General features: G+C 33.2%; 1 protein-coding gene across 4 annotated transcripts in view; it reads left to right on the plus strand.

The window, feature by feature from the left end:
• LOC106101861 (probable nuclear hormone receptor HR3) overlaps window positions 1–18,907 on the plus strand; it is a 94,973-nt gene that overhangs the window by 7,561 nt on the left and 68,505 nt on the right. Inside the window, exons 1-2 of one of the 4 annotated variants that reach the window (XM_013281210.1) lie at window positions 14,572–14,810; window positions 18,637–18,812. The exons of 1 other annotated variant lie outside the window; for it this stretch is intronic. In XM_013281210.1, coding sequence (XP_013136664.1) covers window positions 18,722–18,812 — 91 coding nt within the window. In that variant the 5' untranslated portion in view covers window positions 14,572–14,810; window positions 18,637–18,721. Of the gene's footprint in view, window positions 1–14,571; window positions 14,811–18,636; window positions 18,828–18,907 lie in introns of those variants that run through there. 2 more of the 4 variants (XM_013281208.1, XM_013281212.1) reach the window with 2 other exon arrangements.

The following is an 18,907-nucleotide window of genomic DNA, read 5'->3' on the forward strand; positions in this document are numbered from 1 at the left end:
GTCTCTTATTGCACTGCATGGAACCTATATCTATATTAATATATACTAATATTATATAAAGGATAGGTTTGCGTTTTTGTACTTTTGTATGTATTGAAATAATGCAAAAACTACTGGAGCGATTTTAGAAAGATAATTTTGAGTAACGTAGGCTATGTTTTTTTTATTATTTTTTTAATTCAGGCGGACGAAGTCGCGAGAAACAGTTAATATGTTATAAAATACACCATGGATTAAAGACATTCTAATTAATAATGTAAATATTTGTCAGATGTTCTAGAAGTCCATACAATTTGAATTATTTGAAAAATCGTTTACAACAATTTTTACGAAGGGAAAGGGAAAGTCTTTTGTCACAGAAATGAAATTCGAAGGGATTGAAATAGGGGTTGTAAGTGTATAGGGGAAAGTCACAATTTCAAAATTAGAATTACGAAAATTAAAATTTGATTTTTGTAATTTTTCAGCATATAAAGTAACTGTAATTTCATGTATTTTATTGATAGTAGAACAAGAAATGAATTCTATTAATTAAATTCTTAATTGTAATATTTAACTATTGTCATTAAACTGATTTAGAATAGTTTCATTTCCATAGTGATAAACATTACATTTTTAACTGTACGTAAAGGAGAAAGTTATTGACTTAGGTGTTGTTTACACGGGGTTTCCTTATTTGGGGGGAAGTTAGATCATACCTCGTGTTACGTAATGAAAATTCGGGTACAGTTAGCAGAAGAAATATTTTCCTAGACATTATATTTTAAAATATAACTATATATTTTTAAAATATAACGAATTATTATTATTACTATCTGTATTAAAATTACTATTTGTACTTTAAGTGTGATTTAAAAGTTTTTATGAAATTTGGTCGTCTAGTTACTGTGATGGTTTGGTCTCTAAGAAAGCAAAGCGCCAGTTTACTAAAACTATTAAAAATAACATCTATTTAATATATTAATGTTTTTGGTTACCATTAAACATGAAATAATTAACTTCAAATGTAAGGGCATTCAAATCAAAATGATTACTACCACCTTTACTGTACTAAATACACAAACCACTGCGAAAGTATGAAAGAAACGAGAGCAGTGTTAAAGTTTAGCCCAAAAAACTATGAAAAGAGTCGGATGACATATATCCTGAATGTAGCCCAGCGTGAAGAGGCTCGACTTTTAGAAATTAGTCCAAGGCCGTCCGTGAAAAAGGCGTGCGTTTTTGCCAACGCTACGTACCGGCCCGGGGACCAACATAAATTCGATTATATGCTTTTTCGTCATTGTGAAACGATCGAAGCGTACAGAAAGGGACAGAGGTAGAGGGTTTGAGGGAGATGGAGAGTATTAGAAGAGTGCGCATGCGTGGGCACGTGCCGCCAAATGTGAAACGGTTCACACGATACGACTTCTTCCAGAGATATCTCGGGATAAAACAGTTATTTTATACAAAGTATTAGTACTATTGCTGTTGTTTTAGCTTTTTACAATGAACTGTTGTTATATTCGACTTTTTTATACAGTAGATTGTCAAGTAACGTTTTTTTTCTCTTTAGAAGTTTAAATATTTCATTTCATATTATTAGTATTGAATGTATTCTAAAAAGAAAAATGTTAGCGAATAAACAAGTTCGCACAACCCTTTTTAGATTGAATACCCTCACAACTGAATTTTGATGGAAGTAAAAATATATCAATGTAAAAATCTTAAGAGAAATCTCGGGACAAATTCACGGAAGTGTGTTACATCGGGCCTACGTTGCGCGGAGGCGTAGCGCTACGCTTTCGTAGGCTTTGCAGTGGCTACGACGGCTACCCGCCGCCTCACCGGTCCGCGTTCTCAAAATATAGGACACCGTGTCAATGTGTCTCTAGCGCGCACAGCCTTCCAAACACAACAACAAATAATACCGCGGCCTGTGGCGACACCTCGCGATACAAGGACCATGTGAGACAAGCCGAGCCTCCGACGGAACGATCACTGCCATACGAATTTCCGGCTTACCCAAACGCACAAAGAATCGACGTACGATATCAAAAAACCATTTTTGGTAGGATGTTGACCCCTGACCTAGTTTCGATGCATCTGCGCGTTGCAGTCCTGCAGTGGCCAGCCTAAACAAACGATATACGGAACTAAAGGACGGTAACCAGCGGAGTGTGTTCAATGGATTATATATACCCTATGCCCTAAGGAGTGTGATACCCGTGTTCATTAGTTTGTAAAAGATATCCCGCGACTATTTATCTTTATATTAGCGCTTCTCTTGTGCAATAATTTTATTTAAATTGACTGAAACTGATAAGTCTGATCGCTTCGAGTGTCTTCGCGGAAAGTATATTATAGTGTTGTGCATTGGTATCGATATTGAGAGCGAATTATACATAGTGTGATAAGAAGAGGGAACAAACAATATGGCGGGCAACCGAGACAATACCCTCGAGGGCCAGCTGACGCACGTCATCCAGCATCACATGTCGCAGCCGGGCACTGAGGCGCAGGTCAGCGTACACCAGGTGCAGAGCCCTTCGGGCAGCGGTACCAAGCGACACCAAATAATCATCGACATTAAACAAGACATCGATATCGATGAGATGTCAACTCGATCGTTAGCCGAGAGCGTAATGGAGACGCTGGGGGCGCGGTCGGCCGCTGTTTACATCGATAACACGCAGGTCCCCGGCGAGAACTCCGACATGGAATCGCTGACGACGGTTAACGTGATAGTCGCTAACGACCTGAGCCAGACAGCACCGAGCCCGAGGGTAGAGGAAACTGAAGTGGCAGAAGTTAGTCAAGACGCGGCGGAGAGCTCAGGTATCCTGCCAGGGAACCGTATCGCAGTCGACAGGATCGTGGAGTTGTCCAACGCGAATACAAACAGCGAGACATCGACATCGAGTACCGCATCGATAACAACCGTGGCCACCACTACTGCGTCAGGTAAAAATAAATGAAGATATTCTAAAACACACCTTATACAGCTCTTTGGAGACATACGAACAAGCTATTGCATAACTGACTTGAAACACATGATTATTAGTTAACAAATGGTTCGCAAACAATGTTGAGGTTACTATTTGCATTGTAATAACATATTAAATGATTTTTTTCTAAATGAAGCTCCTTATAAGCTCTTAGTGTATAAAATAGGACAGTAAGATAACATAGTCTAAGGCTAATGGCGCTATAAATAAGCAGACTGCAACACGATAGAGCTATTTTGGCTTTAGGTTGAAGCTAAATCACTGGCTAATGGTAACTTTTTAAAAAGCTCAGGAAACAATGACTGTAATAGAATACTGACGTAACATACTGCAGTTTTATTTAGTTTAGAAAAACAATACTTTTCTTTTAAAAGCTTGTTATATACGGTATTAAAATTTAATTGAAACAGAGATAAATTTACACTCAATTTTAAAACTCTGGTTCTTACTTAAATAAAGAAAATTTCCCAACAACTTTTTAATTAATATCAAGTCTCAAAATGGTAATTGTCCTATTTCTTAATTAGTTTTATTACGTTGATGATTAATTGATGATGTTTTGTAGCTGTAGTTAATTTTTCAAATATCAATTCAGCAAAATATTTCAGACTCTTTATTAAAACTGAAATTAGTAAAAGTTAATAAAAAAGATACATAACACAATTTAGGCAGATCAATTAATATTTGTGCATTTAATATTCATTGTTTACTCTTGTATAAATATGAATGAAACTGACCGTAGTTCGAGTAATAGTATTATCGTAGATATCTAAAGAAATTTCTTCATTTACTCTGAGCTCATTACAAAATCGATCTTATAGATTACCTGTTAGAAGCGTATAATGGCTCTAATAAATATACGCAACTGGGAAGATAGACACATCTACGATTTATTTTTGAAAATATTTGAATACAATATGTCGTTATCTTCCTACTTCTCTTAGGAAAACTGAGACATTATTTAATATGAGTTTTTAGATTAAAATTATATTTACTTAATAAATTTATTTTAAAACTAGCTTTCGCCCGTGACTCCGTGTGGAAAAAAAAAACAAAATAGACTATGTGTTCTACCAGACCATACTCTACATCTATGCCAAATTTCATCGAGATCCAGTCAGCCGATTAGGATACAAACTCTAACAAACATCCATCCATCCGCCCATCTAAACTTTCGCATTTATAATATTAGTATGATTAGCAAGATAAGATTATTAGAGTATGTGCTATCAAGAGCCTTTTATTTTATTTTAAATTTAACGCCATAGTAAATTAGGTTCACTGTCCTATACGATCTTTTAATTGAAAACCATGGCTTTGGTCCATATTTAATATCTTTTTTTAAAAAATTATGCAGCGTCAGAGTATTTTTGTATATTTCCCGCAAGATATAATTGGAATAGTTGATCTGAATAATTGACTAATTACATCGATCGTCGAGGGTTACTGATGCCGCGGCCCCGTGACTGTTACTAACCTACTTTACATATCTCATATAGGAATATCTTAAAATAACTTCCCGATTTTAAATCCGGCATACTCCAAGTTTAGGGTAGGCAACACATCTGCAATTGCGGATGTCTATGGGCAGCGGTCGCTTCGCCATTTTGGCGGGTTCAGGTGGGCGCTTGCTCGTTTGCGACCTTTTGTTATAAAAATAAAAAAAAAATAATACTATAGATTTTTTATCCGCCGATAGTTACGTGGGACTCTTGATTGGTATTGGTACGGATAATGCACACATTACACCGATTTTTTTAGATTTGATATTCCAATTAAACTCATTACATCATTTCCCCTTATCCTACTCCCGTAGAGTCGGCGCACCAGATTTTCGTCCTCCAAATAACTCTATCATCTGTCATAACTTTTTTGATCAAGTCACTTTACACTTAAACTATTGGGCAATTACAATAACTAGTCTACTGTGACTTTTAAAAAACTAATACACTCACAGATTTGTGATGCCAATTACATGCAACGTGAGCAGTCTATTCAAACAGTCAGATTAGAGTCGGTAGCATTTATTTAGCAACTGCTATAACCGTCTAAATTCGTACAATTCAACATTTAAAATATTATAACATAATGTTTTACTTGTAAGCTGGTATTGCCTTTGTCATTTCCGCAAGCAGACACAAAATCCATGTCAATTCCCTTTAGTTTTAGATATATATCAGTACAGCGGACGTAACTAAACAAGAGAAGGGAGCTCGTATCGATGTTCAGTACGACAGTTGACGTTTGAATATAACCGCTATCTTAATACAAGCGGACCCCTATACACAATGCTATCTGGTTAGTACAGAGTTAAACTGATTTTGTGTAAAGGTGCTTCCACATCAAAGTATTGTTCTTAATTTAACTGTGATAGAGCACTCTTAAAAGTGATCCATTTAGACTTGGCAATATGACTTTTATTTTATCTTAAGATCATTAGAGTTTTCATTTATCTTTCCAATTAAATCCACATCTGAACGTAAGATATTATAATTTACAATACATTAGGTCTTACAAATAAATTATTAGAAGTTACTAATATTATCTATGGTAATATTATAAAGAAAAAAAATGTATTTTTCTATGTATTAAAATAATTAAAAAAACTACTAGGCCGATTTCAAACTCTTTTCGTAACGTAGGTTATGTATTTTATTTACTCTTCTTTAATTTACACGCAAATGAAGCTGCGAACAACAGCTTGTTTTATAATTAACACAATATTTTCCAACATTAGTCTGGAAGTAGCTCTATATTTGCTATATTGCTATAAGATTGGTACACAAGTCTATCGTTTAGGCAAAGCGGCAATATGTCTCGGTGTCTAGTGTCTTTTAGTGAGGTTAATATTTGCTACTTGAAAACATTTCATTAAAGTTATTTAATCAGAATAAACTTTCTTTGAAATTCAAAGATACGAATATTGAAAACGATGTGAACACTTTTATAATTAAAAACAAATTAAAAAGCATATTACGTAAGTAATAGATAAATTTCGTATTATATTTAACTATAATTTAACTGACTAAAATCAAATGTTAGAACAAAGAATGATCCCAAAATAGGCTTACATCGTTCGCATACTGTTTGTTACAAGGGATACATTTATTAAAGAGGTCATTAAAACAAAGTGAAAATCCAAGGTGATTTTATACGAATAATACATTAAATTATTTTTACCAAAATAAATAGAATTTAAGTATGTATGATAAATAAAAAACAGTTATTGCGATAAACCTTCGGTTACCGTTATACTAATGCCATCTATTGAACAAACCTGGCATCTCTTTGGCACATATTAAAACCAGACGGAACGGTATCTTCTTACCAACCATTCAAGTCGGAGACGTTCGTTAGCAATTATAATTGGACAAGTATCCGTGATGGTTAATTATTCAACTAGTTTATTAATTTGATAAATAATTTCAAGAGTTAAAATTTAACTATCAGTGCCATCTGTTGTTGAATAGTGACATTTGTAAATGAAAATTAAGTTGTACTAGAAATAATAAACTTGTAAGACTAGAAAATGATTTTAGAGAACATTTATAACAATATAGTATTTGTATTTCAGCAATTTTCAAAAATAAACTCTAGTTTTTTTGCCATTTTTATAGAAGACATATACTATGCATTACTAACACAACATACAAATTTTGTTTTCGATACAATATAATCAAGTCTTTTTCTAAAGGACATTTTAGTGTTCTTAAATGTCCTTAGTATTATGCTCGTCCACAATTTAATTTTGCCACTCGAATCTAAAATTTATAGCAAAACACATCAATCAAAAGTAGATAATGTTGTCAATGAAGTGTTCTTATCTTTGACCTATATTGTTTCTATCGAATCTGTATAAATATGTTATACCTAATATGTTATTATACAATTAGAAAGATAGTTGTAAATTGAGGTCATCATACTCTAAAATAAAATAGTTTACAAGTGGCAATAAGTAGCGCCATCTGTTGACGAGTAGAGACAACGAGTCTTTTTTTTCGAAGTACCGTTTAACGGTACCGCTACTGACACAGTTTCGCGCTCAGCTGATGTCGCGTCTGTGTGCATAAATACACTATGACGTATGTGGAGAACATGCATGTAGGTGTAATGGATCCGGGATGCAACTGGGGACCCGTTAGGACTTAGCTTGTTTAAGGTAACCTGTTCTTTACAAGTGTTTTTACATGTAACGAGCCTTTGTCAGCTATTTGAGTGATGCGTTATTGTTCTTCGGAGCTGAGCTTGCTAATACTCGTAATTAATACTTACGTGTTGTTTTTTTTCGTAAATCTTGACCTGAATACAGTACGTTGACATTTCGCAAATGTAAATTTATCTCAATTTTGTTAAACGTCAACAGTAATTGCTAAAATTTATTTATACAGAAGCCTACTTAATTCGATTGCAAATAAACTACAACATTTTGCGAAAGAGGCAAAGAAACAAACATATATTTTTTGGCTATTAATAAAAATACTTTTAGACATTTTCGCAAGTTCAAAACCATAGTACCTTTTTAGAATTATTGGTTTAAATAATAAAAAATACAGAAAATGCCAGAGGGTTTAGCTATGTGGTAATTTAACGTTTTCTTATTAATTTAATATTTTGTATCAAACGATTCCGTAACAAGGACGGCTGCCCTTAGGCAGGTTCTTAAACCTATTGGTCATAAACTTCCGACGAAGGCCGATTACAAAATCAAAACTACTAACTCATTAATTACAAAGTAATCGATTTTTAAACGTACGTTGTTTTACAAATATTATACTCGAATATGTTTTATTTAATCTATTTTATTTTGAATTACATTAAAAAAGTACAACTTTACCGTTTATACAGGATTTTTTGAATGCTTATGGTACTATGAACATATATTACACAAACACACAAATATACGAAAATTCTGCAAAGCAGCTTTATGTATTTCGATGAAATTTATCCCAAAAATGGAATACAGTCTGGAAGAACTCATAGATACATTTTTTTTAATTCCACACGAACGAAGACGCGGGAAAAAGCTAGTTTATTGTAATTATTGCCACCTTGCAACATTTATGAGATAAGGGCCTTGAAAGACATGATGATAAGATTAAAAATTAAAGTGAAAAAAGGGCAAAGCACACGAACGTGTGAAAGATGACCTGATTTTAATCACAACGACTTTTATATATTTATTAACATCATTGAGATATCATTTTAATTCTTAATTATAGAGATAAAGATCTTCAGATAAAAAAAGAAAAAAAGAAAGCAAACAACGCTGTTAAACAAGTGTTAAAACTTTCTCTGTTGCAAAAAATTCGCGAACACATCTATGCGAGTGGCCCCCGAGGTGATACAAGTCACTAATTAATTATGCTTCGAGTATACAAATTATTTTATCTTACTTTCAAGGGCTCGAAAATTACATATATACAAGAATGTTAATAACAAAATAAACATTTCTGTATAAAACGATTTTAGTAAAGTAAATGTTGGTTGGTAAATGCTAAAAATGTGAGTTTATTTTAAACCAATATTAGATATGACAGAATCTATATATAAAATGGAATATGCCACAAAGATGCCTTGAGCTGCCTCTACAAAAATGAGAGAACTGCACATCTTTCTTTCCTAGAAGCGGCTTAGATTTAATCTCATTTTAATCGTAATTAGTAAAATGTAGTGTCTGGTTTAGTAATCCATTATTCCATAATTCCATTTATGAATACAGACCAATAAAGTTATTAGATCCGTCGGGTAATTATCTAACTAAATTACGATGAACCACCAGCGCCCCCTGTCGAACTCAAAATGTAACAAGATCATTTTCGTATTGTAGCTGTCATATGTTTTATTATGCTATTTGCTAAGACCATGTAGGTTTTATTTTCTAGCAGAACTAATTCCGATCGTAGCGTTTCTGCGATAACAGGGTGTTATCCTTATTTGAATATTGAAATCACATCTTCTACTTCTCCTCTCTTCACCTCTCTTCTTTCTTACTATAACATACTAATATTATAATTGCGAGAGTTTAGATGGATGGATGTTTGTTAGAGTTTGTAGCCTAAACGTCTGAACGGAATTCGATTAAATTTGGCATCGATGTAGAGTATAGTCTGGAGGACTACATAGGCTACTAAGTTTTTTTATTTCACGCGGACGGAGTCGTGGTCGAAAGCTAGTTGTTGAATAAACATTTCGTAAAACTGACTATAGTTTTAAATGACCTGACCACGGTGTATGTAATTTATTGTTTAAATACAAGTAGAATCACCTGCATTAATTTAAACGAAAGGCCTTTGACAAGAGAAAGTATTTTTTATCACTCTTACTTTATATCTGGTTTTGGAATTTTGCTTGAAATAAAACTGGTTTAATTTTTTTTTTGTACAACGCCTTGATTGATTGAAATTGTATGCTAATTAATTGTTGCTTTTTTTGTATCGCTTGAGACATTTTAATTGAAAGTTTAGCGCCTTTTTTGTGTAATGTTTCACAAGATTTTGTATAAATTTATTTGCTTAATATTATTTGTACAAATCACAATAGCTTAGAGATTAGATGTCCTAGATTGCCCCGGACTAGACTGGCTGCCTTTTCCTGTGGTTTAACGGTTAAATGTTAATATTAAAGCGATTTGGACATTGAGTCTTAGTTTTTAGTCGCATGTTCATTTACAAGCATATATTATGCGTTTCTTTCTTGTGGACGCTTTGATCTGTGCCTCAGAAAACTTAAAAATTAGAATTTCCCTAATTGTTTCTGTTCAACTTATTGTTTTTTTTAGTAATTTTGTGGGTATAGTACTGTTCAGTATACGAATAAAATTAACAAAATTAAATTTCACATATAATTAAAGTTTAATTTGGATTTTAATTTTACAATGCTGTTTCTAAATGTTGTAATATGTTTGTTTAATTTCAGGTAAGTGAAAGGCAAAGGAGAACGTGAGTATAGAATTTGTGTGCATGTAAGACTCGAGTCAAAATACATATACAATTATAGCCATAAAAACCTTTTTAAAATGATATAATTTCGATTTCCATGAAATTTAAAATAGATGTAGAGGATAATCTGGAAGAATGCACATTCTACTTACTTTTGTTTTCTTTTTAATTCGTCATGGACGGTGTCGCATGCGAAAGTTAGTATTACAATATATTAAGTTATTTTACCTATGTATTTATCTACGACTTAATTCTATAATTTTCCTTCAAAAGTTAACCCAAACAATTACGTCAATTTCATCATAAGCACATTTTGATACGTGATATGTAAATGCACGAAATATCAATTTACGTATAATCGACAAAAACACAATAATCGATCAATATAGAAATTGTCGTTAAGGTAAACATATTCCAACACCTAAATCTAATTGCGCAGTTACATGTTTCGAAATAAATTTAATTGTATTTGACAGCATTTTTGCAATTGCTTGAATATTACTTATTTTAACTAACAAAGAAAAAGTTTGTTAAAAACGAAGCTATCTAAAGTAATAAAGTCTAAGTTTATTTATTAGTTTAGTATCGAAAGTTGAGCTTCAATATCGATTACAGTGAGTATGAAACCAAAGATGTTCAACATGTAGCCATAGACAGGACAAAATGTATTTAACGAATTTTTTACCCGATTATAGTATTTTAGTAAACCTCTAGAACGTTATCTGATTAAACATATAATAAGTATATAAAAATAGTATGAATAAAACAATAAAAAGTTAATTTAACGCTACAGTACAGTAAGTAATTAGGGCTTACGCTGCAAGTAACCGCACAACAAAAGCTCGGAATGGATCGATCGGCTCAGTATGCCGTGTTGATTAAATGTTCATTTACTTAGAACGTGTGTTTCTACATGGCAACATTTTAACAGCAGTAGAACAGTTGATCAATCTATGTGATATGCTTAAACAATTATACGGAAGAAAGTATTCGTATCGTCAACATGTCTAAGATATGTTGGTGCTTGTTATATCTGATAGGGGGCGCTGATTGTGCAGAAAATCTGATGTTTTTGTCACTGATTTTACGATTTTTTTTCGCAAATTTTTATACTAGGCCTCTGGACGTTTGATTTTAATCTGAGTCTATGAATCCAAAGTCAATGTGACTTGCGTCGTTAGTTTTTTCTATTGCGACTTCGTCTGAATGAAATTAAATAATACTATAAAATGTAGTCTATGTTACTCACTGATAACGTAGCTTTTTAATTGTTAAAGAATTTTTGAAATCGGCCCAGTAGTTTTTGAGTTAATTCAATACATACGAAAACACAAATCTTTTCTCTTTATAATGTTAGTGTGGATATAGATTGTTTTTACGTCTAACTCCCACATTCAGGGCCGGTAACTAGCCACCTTTATTGTAGATTTTCATAAGGGAAGTGCGTTTTGAATGAGGGTAGAGCGTTTGCATGTCATAAAAAAGTCAATAGCGTATTCGATCTATTGAAATAAATTAATATTATATTTGCATTTACTAGTTGCATATGCATGCTCTGATAGATTTATTTTGCACATACTCTGATAGATTGAAATGGAACCTTCGATTGATCGAACCTTTTTATATGTGATATGACCTAGTGTAGGGTAGGTCTAACAATGAAAGGGTTTGCTCTCCGCTCTACTGCGGCTTGCTCGAGCACAATGATTCATTTGCGTAAGCCGAGCTTTTTGTTTTTTTTTCAACTACGATGTTGCCATGATTTTCTACGCTTCTATCTAGGAAGCTAAATTACATGTTGAAGTGGAAAATAAAATAGCAGAGTGCAAAGTGCATTTTATTCAACTGTACGTCTAAAATAGCTTTTTTAGTTTGCTATTATTCTAGTTTCATATTTCTAGCTTTTATATACTAGTTAATTTTCTATATAAGTAGAATGATGAATTAGTTGCTCATGTTCTATCTAAACGTAGTTTTTTTTCAACATGTTAAGATACCAACGTGCAAAAGATCGATATGTAGACGAGAAGATTTTTTTACTGTGAACGTTTTCCTAAAACCGCACGGTTAATGATTGCCAGCCATCGATATGATGTCATCATCATCATCACCAGCTCACTATACGTCCCCACCGAGGGACTCGGAGCCTACCCTAAGCAAGGGGTGACTAGGCCATAGTCAACCACGCTGGCCAAGTGCGGGTTGGTTGACTTCACACATATCTTTGAATTTATTCGCCGATATGTGCAGGTTGCATCACTATGTTTTCCTTCATCGTAAGAACGTCGGGTAAATTATGTACATATGAAAATTCGAAAAATCGAAAATCACATTGGTACAAGGCGGGATTCGAACTTAGACCTATAGATTACAAGTCAAGTCCCTTAACCACTGAGCCACCGACGATCGATATGATGTGGTAGTAAGTATTGATTTAATTAACCATGTAAATGAGGTTCTTTAAAAAATAATCAAACAATCTTTTATGGCATTGTGTTTTCACTGCCGCGTCACGATGTACGTGTAATTTAGCGTTTATCGTTCATTGACCGAGATATGAACCCCGATACTAACGTTATCATTGGCCTATCGTAACGAAATTGGGTTACCGTGTATCACTTTTGTGGAGCGTCGGCGATTATTTAGATTGTCTGAGGAGAAAACATTGAGAGTATATACAGCGAGACAATGTTAATACGTTAATTTAACAGTGGTGGAACTCGCAGTGATTTTTGCACGAATGGGCCGAACCAAACAAAAGAAAAACGTAAATTAGAAGTAATTCTGCATTTTGTCTGATGAATGTGTATGCCGAGGACTAAATCTAGGCCTGTTCCTCTTCCCATGTTTTTTATAATGAAGAGATGGGCACGGGAGATGGAATTTACAAAGGAGGGAACACGTAGAAGGCGTCTTTCTGTGCGTGGTAACGCTCAGAAAGTTGTCTCTTCTGTCAATTAAAAATAGGAAAAGCATTTGCTAATACAGATATCTATGGGAAATGCTCACTTCGCATTATTTAATATTTCAATCATAGATTTTTCTTTGTTGATAATAAAGCGACAGACGAATTCGCGTCCCGAACACTAAGGGGCCGGTAAAACAGGTTAGATGGATAGGTTTCCTTTGTGATATGGATACATACATTTGTAGACATTACGTAGACATGTTTGTTTATAACGATGTGTTTAATATACGCAACATTTTATTAAAGGTCTGTGTAAAATATGGCTGCGGATTGGCGTGTATGGTTGTCTTTTTTTGCACATACGCAGTTAATTTAAATTTTTGTCATTTTATTATTAATTTTGACTGTATTGTGGATGAATTCTTTGATTGTTTTGGACTAAATTGCTTTATAAATGATAATACTAATCCAAAGAAAGGAGTTTTATTTGAATAAAAAAAGATTATGACACTTATCTAAGATGCGATTATTCGTTAATGTTATACCATCATTATCTATTTAATTATTAAGATTTGAATAATGTTTTAAAAAAATTCAATTTCCTTTCTCGTTTCGGTCCGATTACATTAACTTTCATTTAGTTACGTCACTGATTAAATACAGATGGAGTTTATTTATAAAATTAGAAATAGCAATTAAGAATGTTATTTGCATGTGACTTGAAGTCGAAAACATCTTCTATTGTTGTCTTATAAGAAATATAAATTGACTACATTGTTCGACTGCTTAGTTTTTTACCTTTCTTTTGGTCAGTTTTTACTGTAGCTTTCAGCTGTTTTATTCCGCGAAAGCGACCTGATACATAGTCACAATGAGAGCATCTTCTCCATTCTCTGACCCCTCGATTTGTTTAAAAATACGTGCCAACCCTCACTGACCGGTCCTCCCGGTTTCAGCTTCAATGGATTTTACATGTCCTGTCATTTTTGTACAGGGGTGCACACAAAGGGTTAATTTGCGAACCAAAACCACTCACTGAAGGGTGCTGCTCCTTTAACAAATACTCGTTTATAAATAACTTTGGCTTTTTTAATTTTTACATAATTTTAGTAACGTATCTTTTAATATATGTCGAGTTTAAAAATCTGTGATATGTTTTTTAAAAATAGATAGTTTAAATTTTCTATACATATAAAAGTTTATTAATAATTATGAGACTGTTTGTAATGGTTTATTATAATTAATTTAATGGTACATATGAAGTAATTTTATTAATTTTTTATAGTACAAAATAAAAGTAGGTCACAGTTGAATATTACGAAGTGATCATATTTAATAATTGGAAATGTAACATTATGCACAATTTACAAAAGAAAGTTTGCGTCCTACTTTTGATAATAAAATCTGAAATAAACACATTATATAGTGTTCTAAATAAAAGTACTTTTTTATAGTTATTTACTAAAAAATAACATGTCGTATTTGATTTTGTATTAATAACAAAGATGTCTATATCTTGAAGATTATTATTTATTAGCATAGGATATTTAAAACTCAGAGTAACAGAGTTTAGTCCCTATTTATAAGCCAGATGTTGAAAGTAATACCGTTCAAAATTAAGACCTGTTTGGTACATAGGAGCTAGCGTCCCTCTGATGGCTAGAACAACTCTTCAAATTAAGTGCTTGTGGCCTGTACCTTCACAATCCTGTGGCGGAGTGCGCCAAACCATTCGCCTGCGCTTACAAAATTTAGTTTGTGTTGCAGAACGCACGCGCGCGGCCGCTTTTCGCGCCCAAAACTCAAATTTTCGGCAACCGAATTCGTAACTTCGTAACTCAAATAAAATATTTATATTTATTTTTTTCTATATTTGTGCTTTTTTATAAGCGCAGACTTTATAAGTCTGTGTTAAAAGTTGAAAATTACTTTTGTGTGTAACATTTGTGATTTGGATTGTAATGCAAAACGTTGGATGTGAGTAATATTATATATATTTTGAGACTGTCCGTCCGTTGTACATTTGTGATATATAGGTTACGAAATTGAATTTTGTTATCATTGACTGTTAATGATTTTATCATTATTTCTTTCATGAAGTTGTCATTAGAATTCATCGACGAATCATTTGGGTAATTTAAGCTAGGTTCACATGCACATCATTTTTTTAAAATTATTTTTATGTAATTACAAAGGCTGGTATAATAATCACCCGTATACCAATTATCTATCACGAATCTTGCAATTTACCAAGGCCTTTAGTTGCATGAGATCGCATTGCATACTGTGAGCGAGACAGATATAAAAGTGGCCTTGTGTTGGAGCGAGACGCTGGATGTTGGGAAACTCTTGGGAAATATCATTTTTCTCTTTCGGGGCTGAAGGGCATTTTTTTTCGATGTGCCTATTTGTTTTTCATGATAATTGTTATCTATTTTTTTATATCTATTTGCACTGATTCTGGGTCGACGTTAGAATTGTTTTGAGATAAATTCTCTTAACAGTTTTGTTTAATTATTTTGTGTGTATTACGTGTCAATGAAATGCCCCCTACGTAAGTCTGTTATTATTGTTTCATTAATTTTTAATATTTCTCATTAGATACAATTTTGACTCCGGTCTTAATTATTTATTTTTTTTATTCACACTCTATATATCGTTTTTAGATTATTTAAAATCCTATTTGATTTAAGAAATTGTTATCAGTAAAAAAGCTCCTTGAAACTTGATGACATAAATTTGTTATTAAAGTCATTATTTTTTTAACTACTTTTCAATTGGATTTGTTGCATGATTGTGTCACTTTTTTAAATGCATTCAACACTTAACCGTTAAAACAAAAAAAGTGTTTAAAAGCATTTACTTAGATTCGTATATTGTGATATTATTTTTATTTTTTTTGTTTTGTATAACAAAACCACTTTTATGTATACATAAAAAGTTGATTTAATGACATTTGGATTATATTAATTTCATTATAATTTTATTGATTGAACTGAAAAAAATCACGTAATCTATGATGCTTCAAAACAAAAAAATGTCATATCTGAATTTGCGTATTCTTTGGCTGACTTGTTTGTTACATCCGGCTTTTGCTTTTAGCATATCTCATATAATGCGTAATAATAATTATGGCATCGATCAACCGAACTCTCGCTCACTTTCACGTGAGATTTTGGCAGTTACCACTTTCACTTGGAAACCGCGTGGTCCGAGTTATTCGCTAAAGAGAGAGCGGTTTCGGCGCATGCTTTTTTTGGCCTTTGTCTTGTATTTCGTCATATACATTTTCTTTGGTATAAGTATCTGCATGGAAAATAACAAAAACTTTATTATGTTTCAATGATATATGCATGGAAAAACATTTATTGTTATAAAGGCATATTTTTTAAATATGTGAAAAAAAAATATCTTATTAACGTTTTCATGGTAAGATGGAGTAATTTCTATAACAAATAATTCAATAGTAAATTAAAAAGTCAGGTCCAAAATCAAGCAAGCACAGAATATTTCGTTATATATGTTACATAACGTTTTTGTCAAACCATTAGTGCTTATTTTGAATACTTTATTGGAACTTTCTCCGATCAATATAATTTAAATCACTTGTTACCTGTCTTGTAATAATAATTAATTAGAACGTTATAACAAATTCATGCAATATATATGCATGCATTATGCAATTTATTTATGCATTTACAATCTTTTATTCTAACAGTTATGTAATTCGTTTAGTCTATGAATGCAATTGTAAAAAAGTTTGTACGCAAGCGTAAGAACTACGAAGTATTAGGTAAATATTGGAATGAAATAACGGAGTAAAAGAAACTTTACCTCACTTTTACAATTAACGGTAAATTCAATAAATAACATCTTGGTTTACTTATCATTCAAGCTTTTTCATGAATATTTAATAATTTGAGAAGTATTATTAAAATTAGCTTAAAATAAAGTAATTATTATGGAGATGAATGTAAAGTTACGCCACTTATGGAACCGAGTAATTGCGATGTTATAAAGAGTAGACGTAAAATGAAGTGACGTTCATTTTAAAAACGCCACCGCTTAAGCATATATCTTGGACTCAATCCACCAAAAGCAGCTACAGGCGCGCCTGTGTGCGACGTAACGTAATCTTGCGTAATCGAGTGTCGCCTGCGCCCGCGCACGCACCGGCCACTCAATGCTTATTTATATTTATACGAATTACATCGTTGTAAATTAAGGACTTTTTAACCGCGGAATTTAATTTCCTACCAGTAATGATAGTTAAAGTTACGCTAACTTACGTTGCAATACAAATTATACAAGAATAAAAGTACATTAAATTATACGTAGTATAAATTACCCTGAAGTAACCATCTGGTTCCAACTTAGGTTGGTATTATGAATAGTACCAATCTAGAGAAAAGAAACAAAATACGGAGCATCAGGTTGAATTAATTGACGAAAATTTATCATTTGACTAACTATTCGCGCGAAACTAAAATGAAACATAGTAAGTAGCCCTACATCTGTACCAAATATCATCCATTCATCCATGTATCTAAAATTTCGCATTTAATGTTAGTAATTAACATTTTTGTAACTATAAATATAATATGTCAAAATTATTTAACTATACCAATTATAACTAACTTATCTGAAAGTTTTCTAACAATTCAATAAAAGATTTGAAAGGTTATAATTAGTAAAGAACAAAGCGAAGGTGGTTGGGACAAGTACAGCTAGCATTGTACGGCCTAGCAACTATAAAGTGCGCGCAGAGAAACATCAAAGTGAATGACATAATAGAGGAGTGACGCCTTCTATCCATATGCACGAGTAGTAGGAACTAGAATGCCGGCCTTTGCTGGCATTTCCATAGCATTCATGCACATAGCACGCGAGAAAAGTAGTGCTTTAGTAGGGACAGCTCACTAGCCATGCGGGATCGATTGCGGGCGTGCGCAGTCGGCGGCAGCGCTTCCTATCCCCGCCCCCTCACCCCCCACGCCCCGGCACGCTGAAGCTGAAACACCCCCAAGCCACTGCAACTGCACTTCAGTGCATGCGAGAACGCGATTAAAAATCTCCAAAAATATAACGCAATAAACCAACCGGCCGGAGAGATACCGAGTTCTAAATTTAAAATACGCGATCGTGTGTCGTTTTGACTTTTTTATCAATCTGAAAATGTTTCAAGCCATAAACAAAATTGTGATCGAAACCGCGTCGATGTGCTGTTGAAGAACCGTTGCCAGTGGAAGGAATCGGGAGAGCGGACGTTTGAAAAAACTATGAAGAGGAAAAAACGCATACATAGAAAATTCTACTGCAGTCATACAAAAAACCGGCAAATAATTTTATATGAACAAATCGCACGACAATATTAAGAAAACGTTTAACCACATTTTTTCCAAAAAACATTTAATAAGATATTTAAATTACCACAATTTACCAATATTTATACGCAATATATAATCACAGAATAGTTTTTATTAATATCAATAATCACACAAATTAGCGAAACCCACAACATCGTGTATCCTCCCAAGCAAATAAGCCCAAACCTTACGAACGAAATTTTAGACTGATATATAAATCCGAATAACGTAGTTGACTTAAATATATATAGCGTATTTACATTAGTTGACCATTTGAGAAAGTTTATATATATAGAAAAAATATTTATAAAAATATTGATTAGTAAGAAAATAAATGGCAATATATGATACAAATTGAACCGGGGATCAGTGCAAGTAGCCTTAAGTTTTGTACGTACAACGGACGAACAGTGTTGATACTGGCTGAATATTTTCAGTGTTAAATAGATAATGGATGAGATATCGGTCCGCGCGTGCTCGCCGTAATTGTAATGCGGTGTAAGTGACGGCCGCTGGGCGAGGATGCTGAACATGTTCGATATGTGGAACTCGGTGAGCACCAAGCTGGAGGCACAGAGCAATGTACAACAGAGCCAACAGCCACACACCTCAGGTGGGAGCATTAAAGGTAATTTCTTCTTAATTTCGCGTCCGCACCGGTTAATCGCGCGCGCTCTATGACCAAATGTCTACCTGATAAATGTACTA

This window comes from Papilio polytes, unplaced genomic scaffold (genome assembly GCF_000836215.1).
Source record: "Papilio polytes unplaced genomic scaffold, Ppol_1.0 DF823935.1, whole genome shotgun sequence".
Taxonomy (NCBI): domain Eukaryota; kingdom Metazoa; phylum Arthropoda; class Insecta; order Lepidoptera; family Papilionidae; genus Papilio; species Papilio polytes.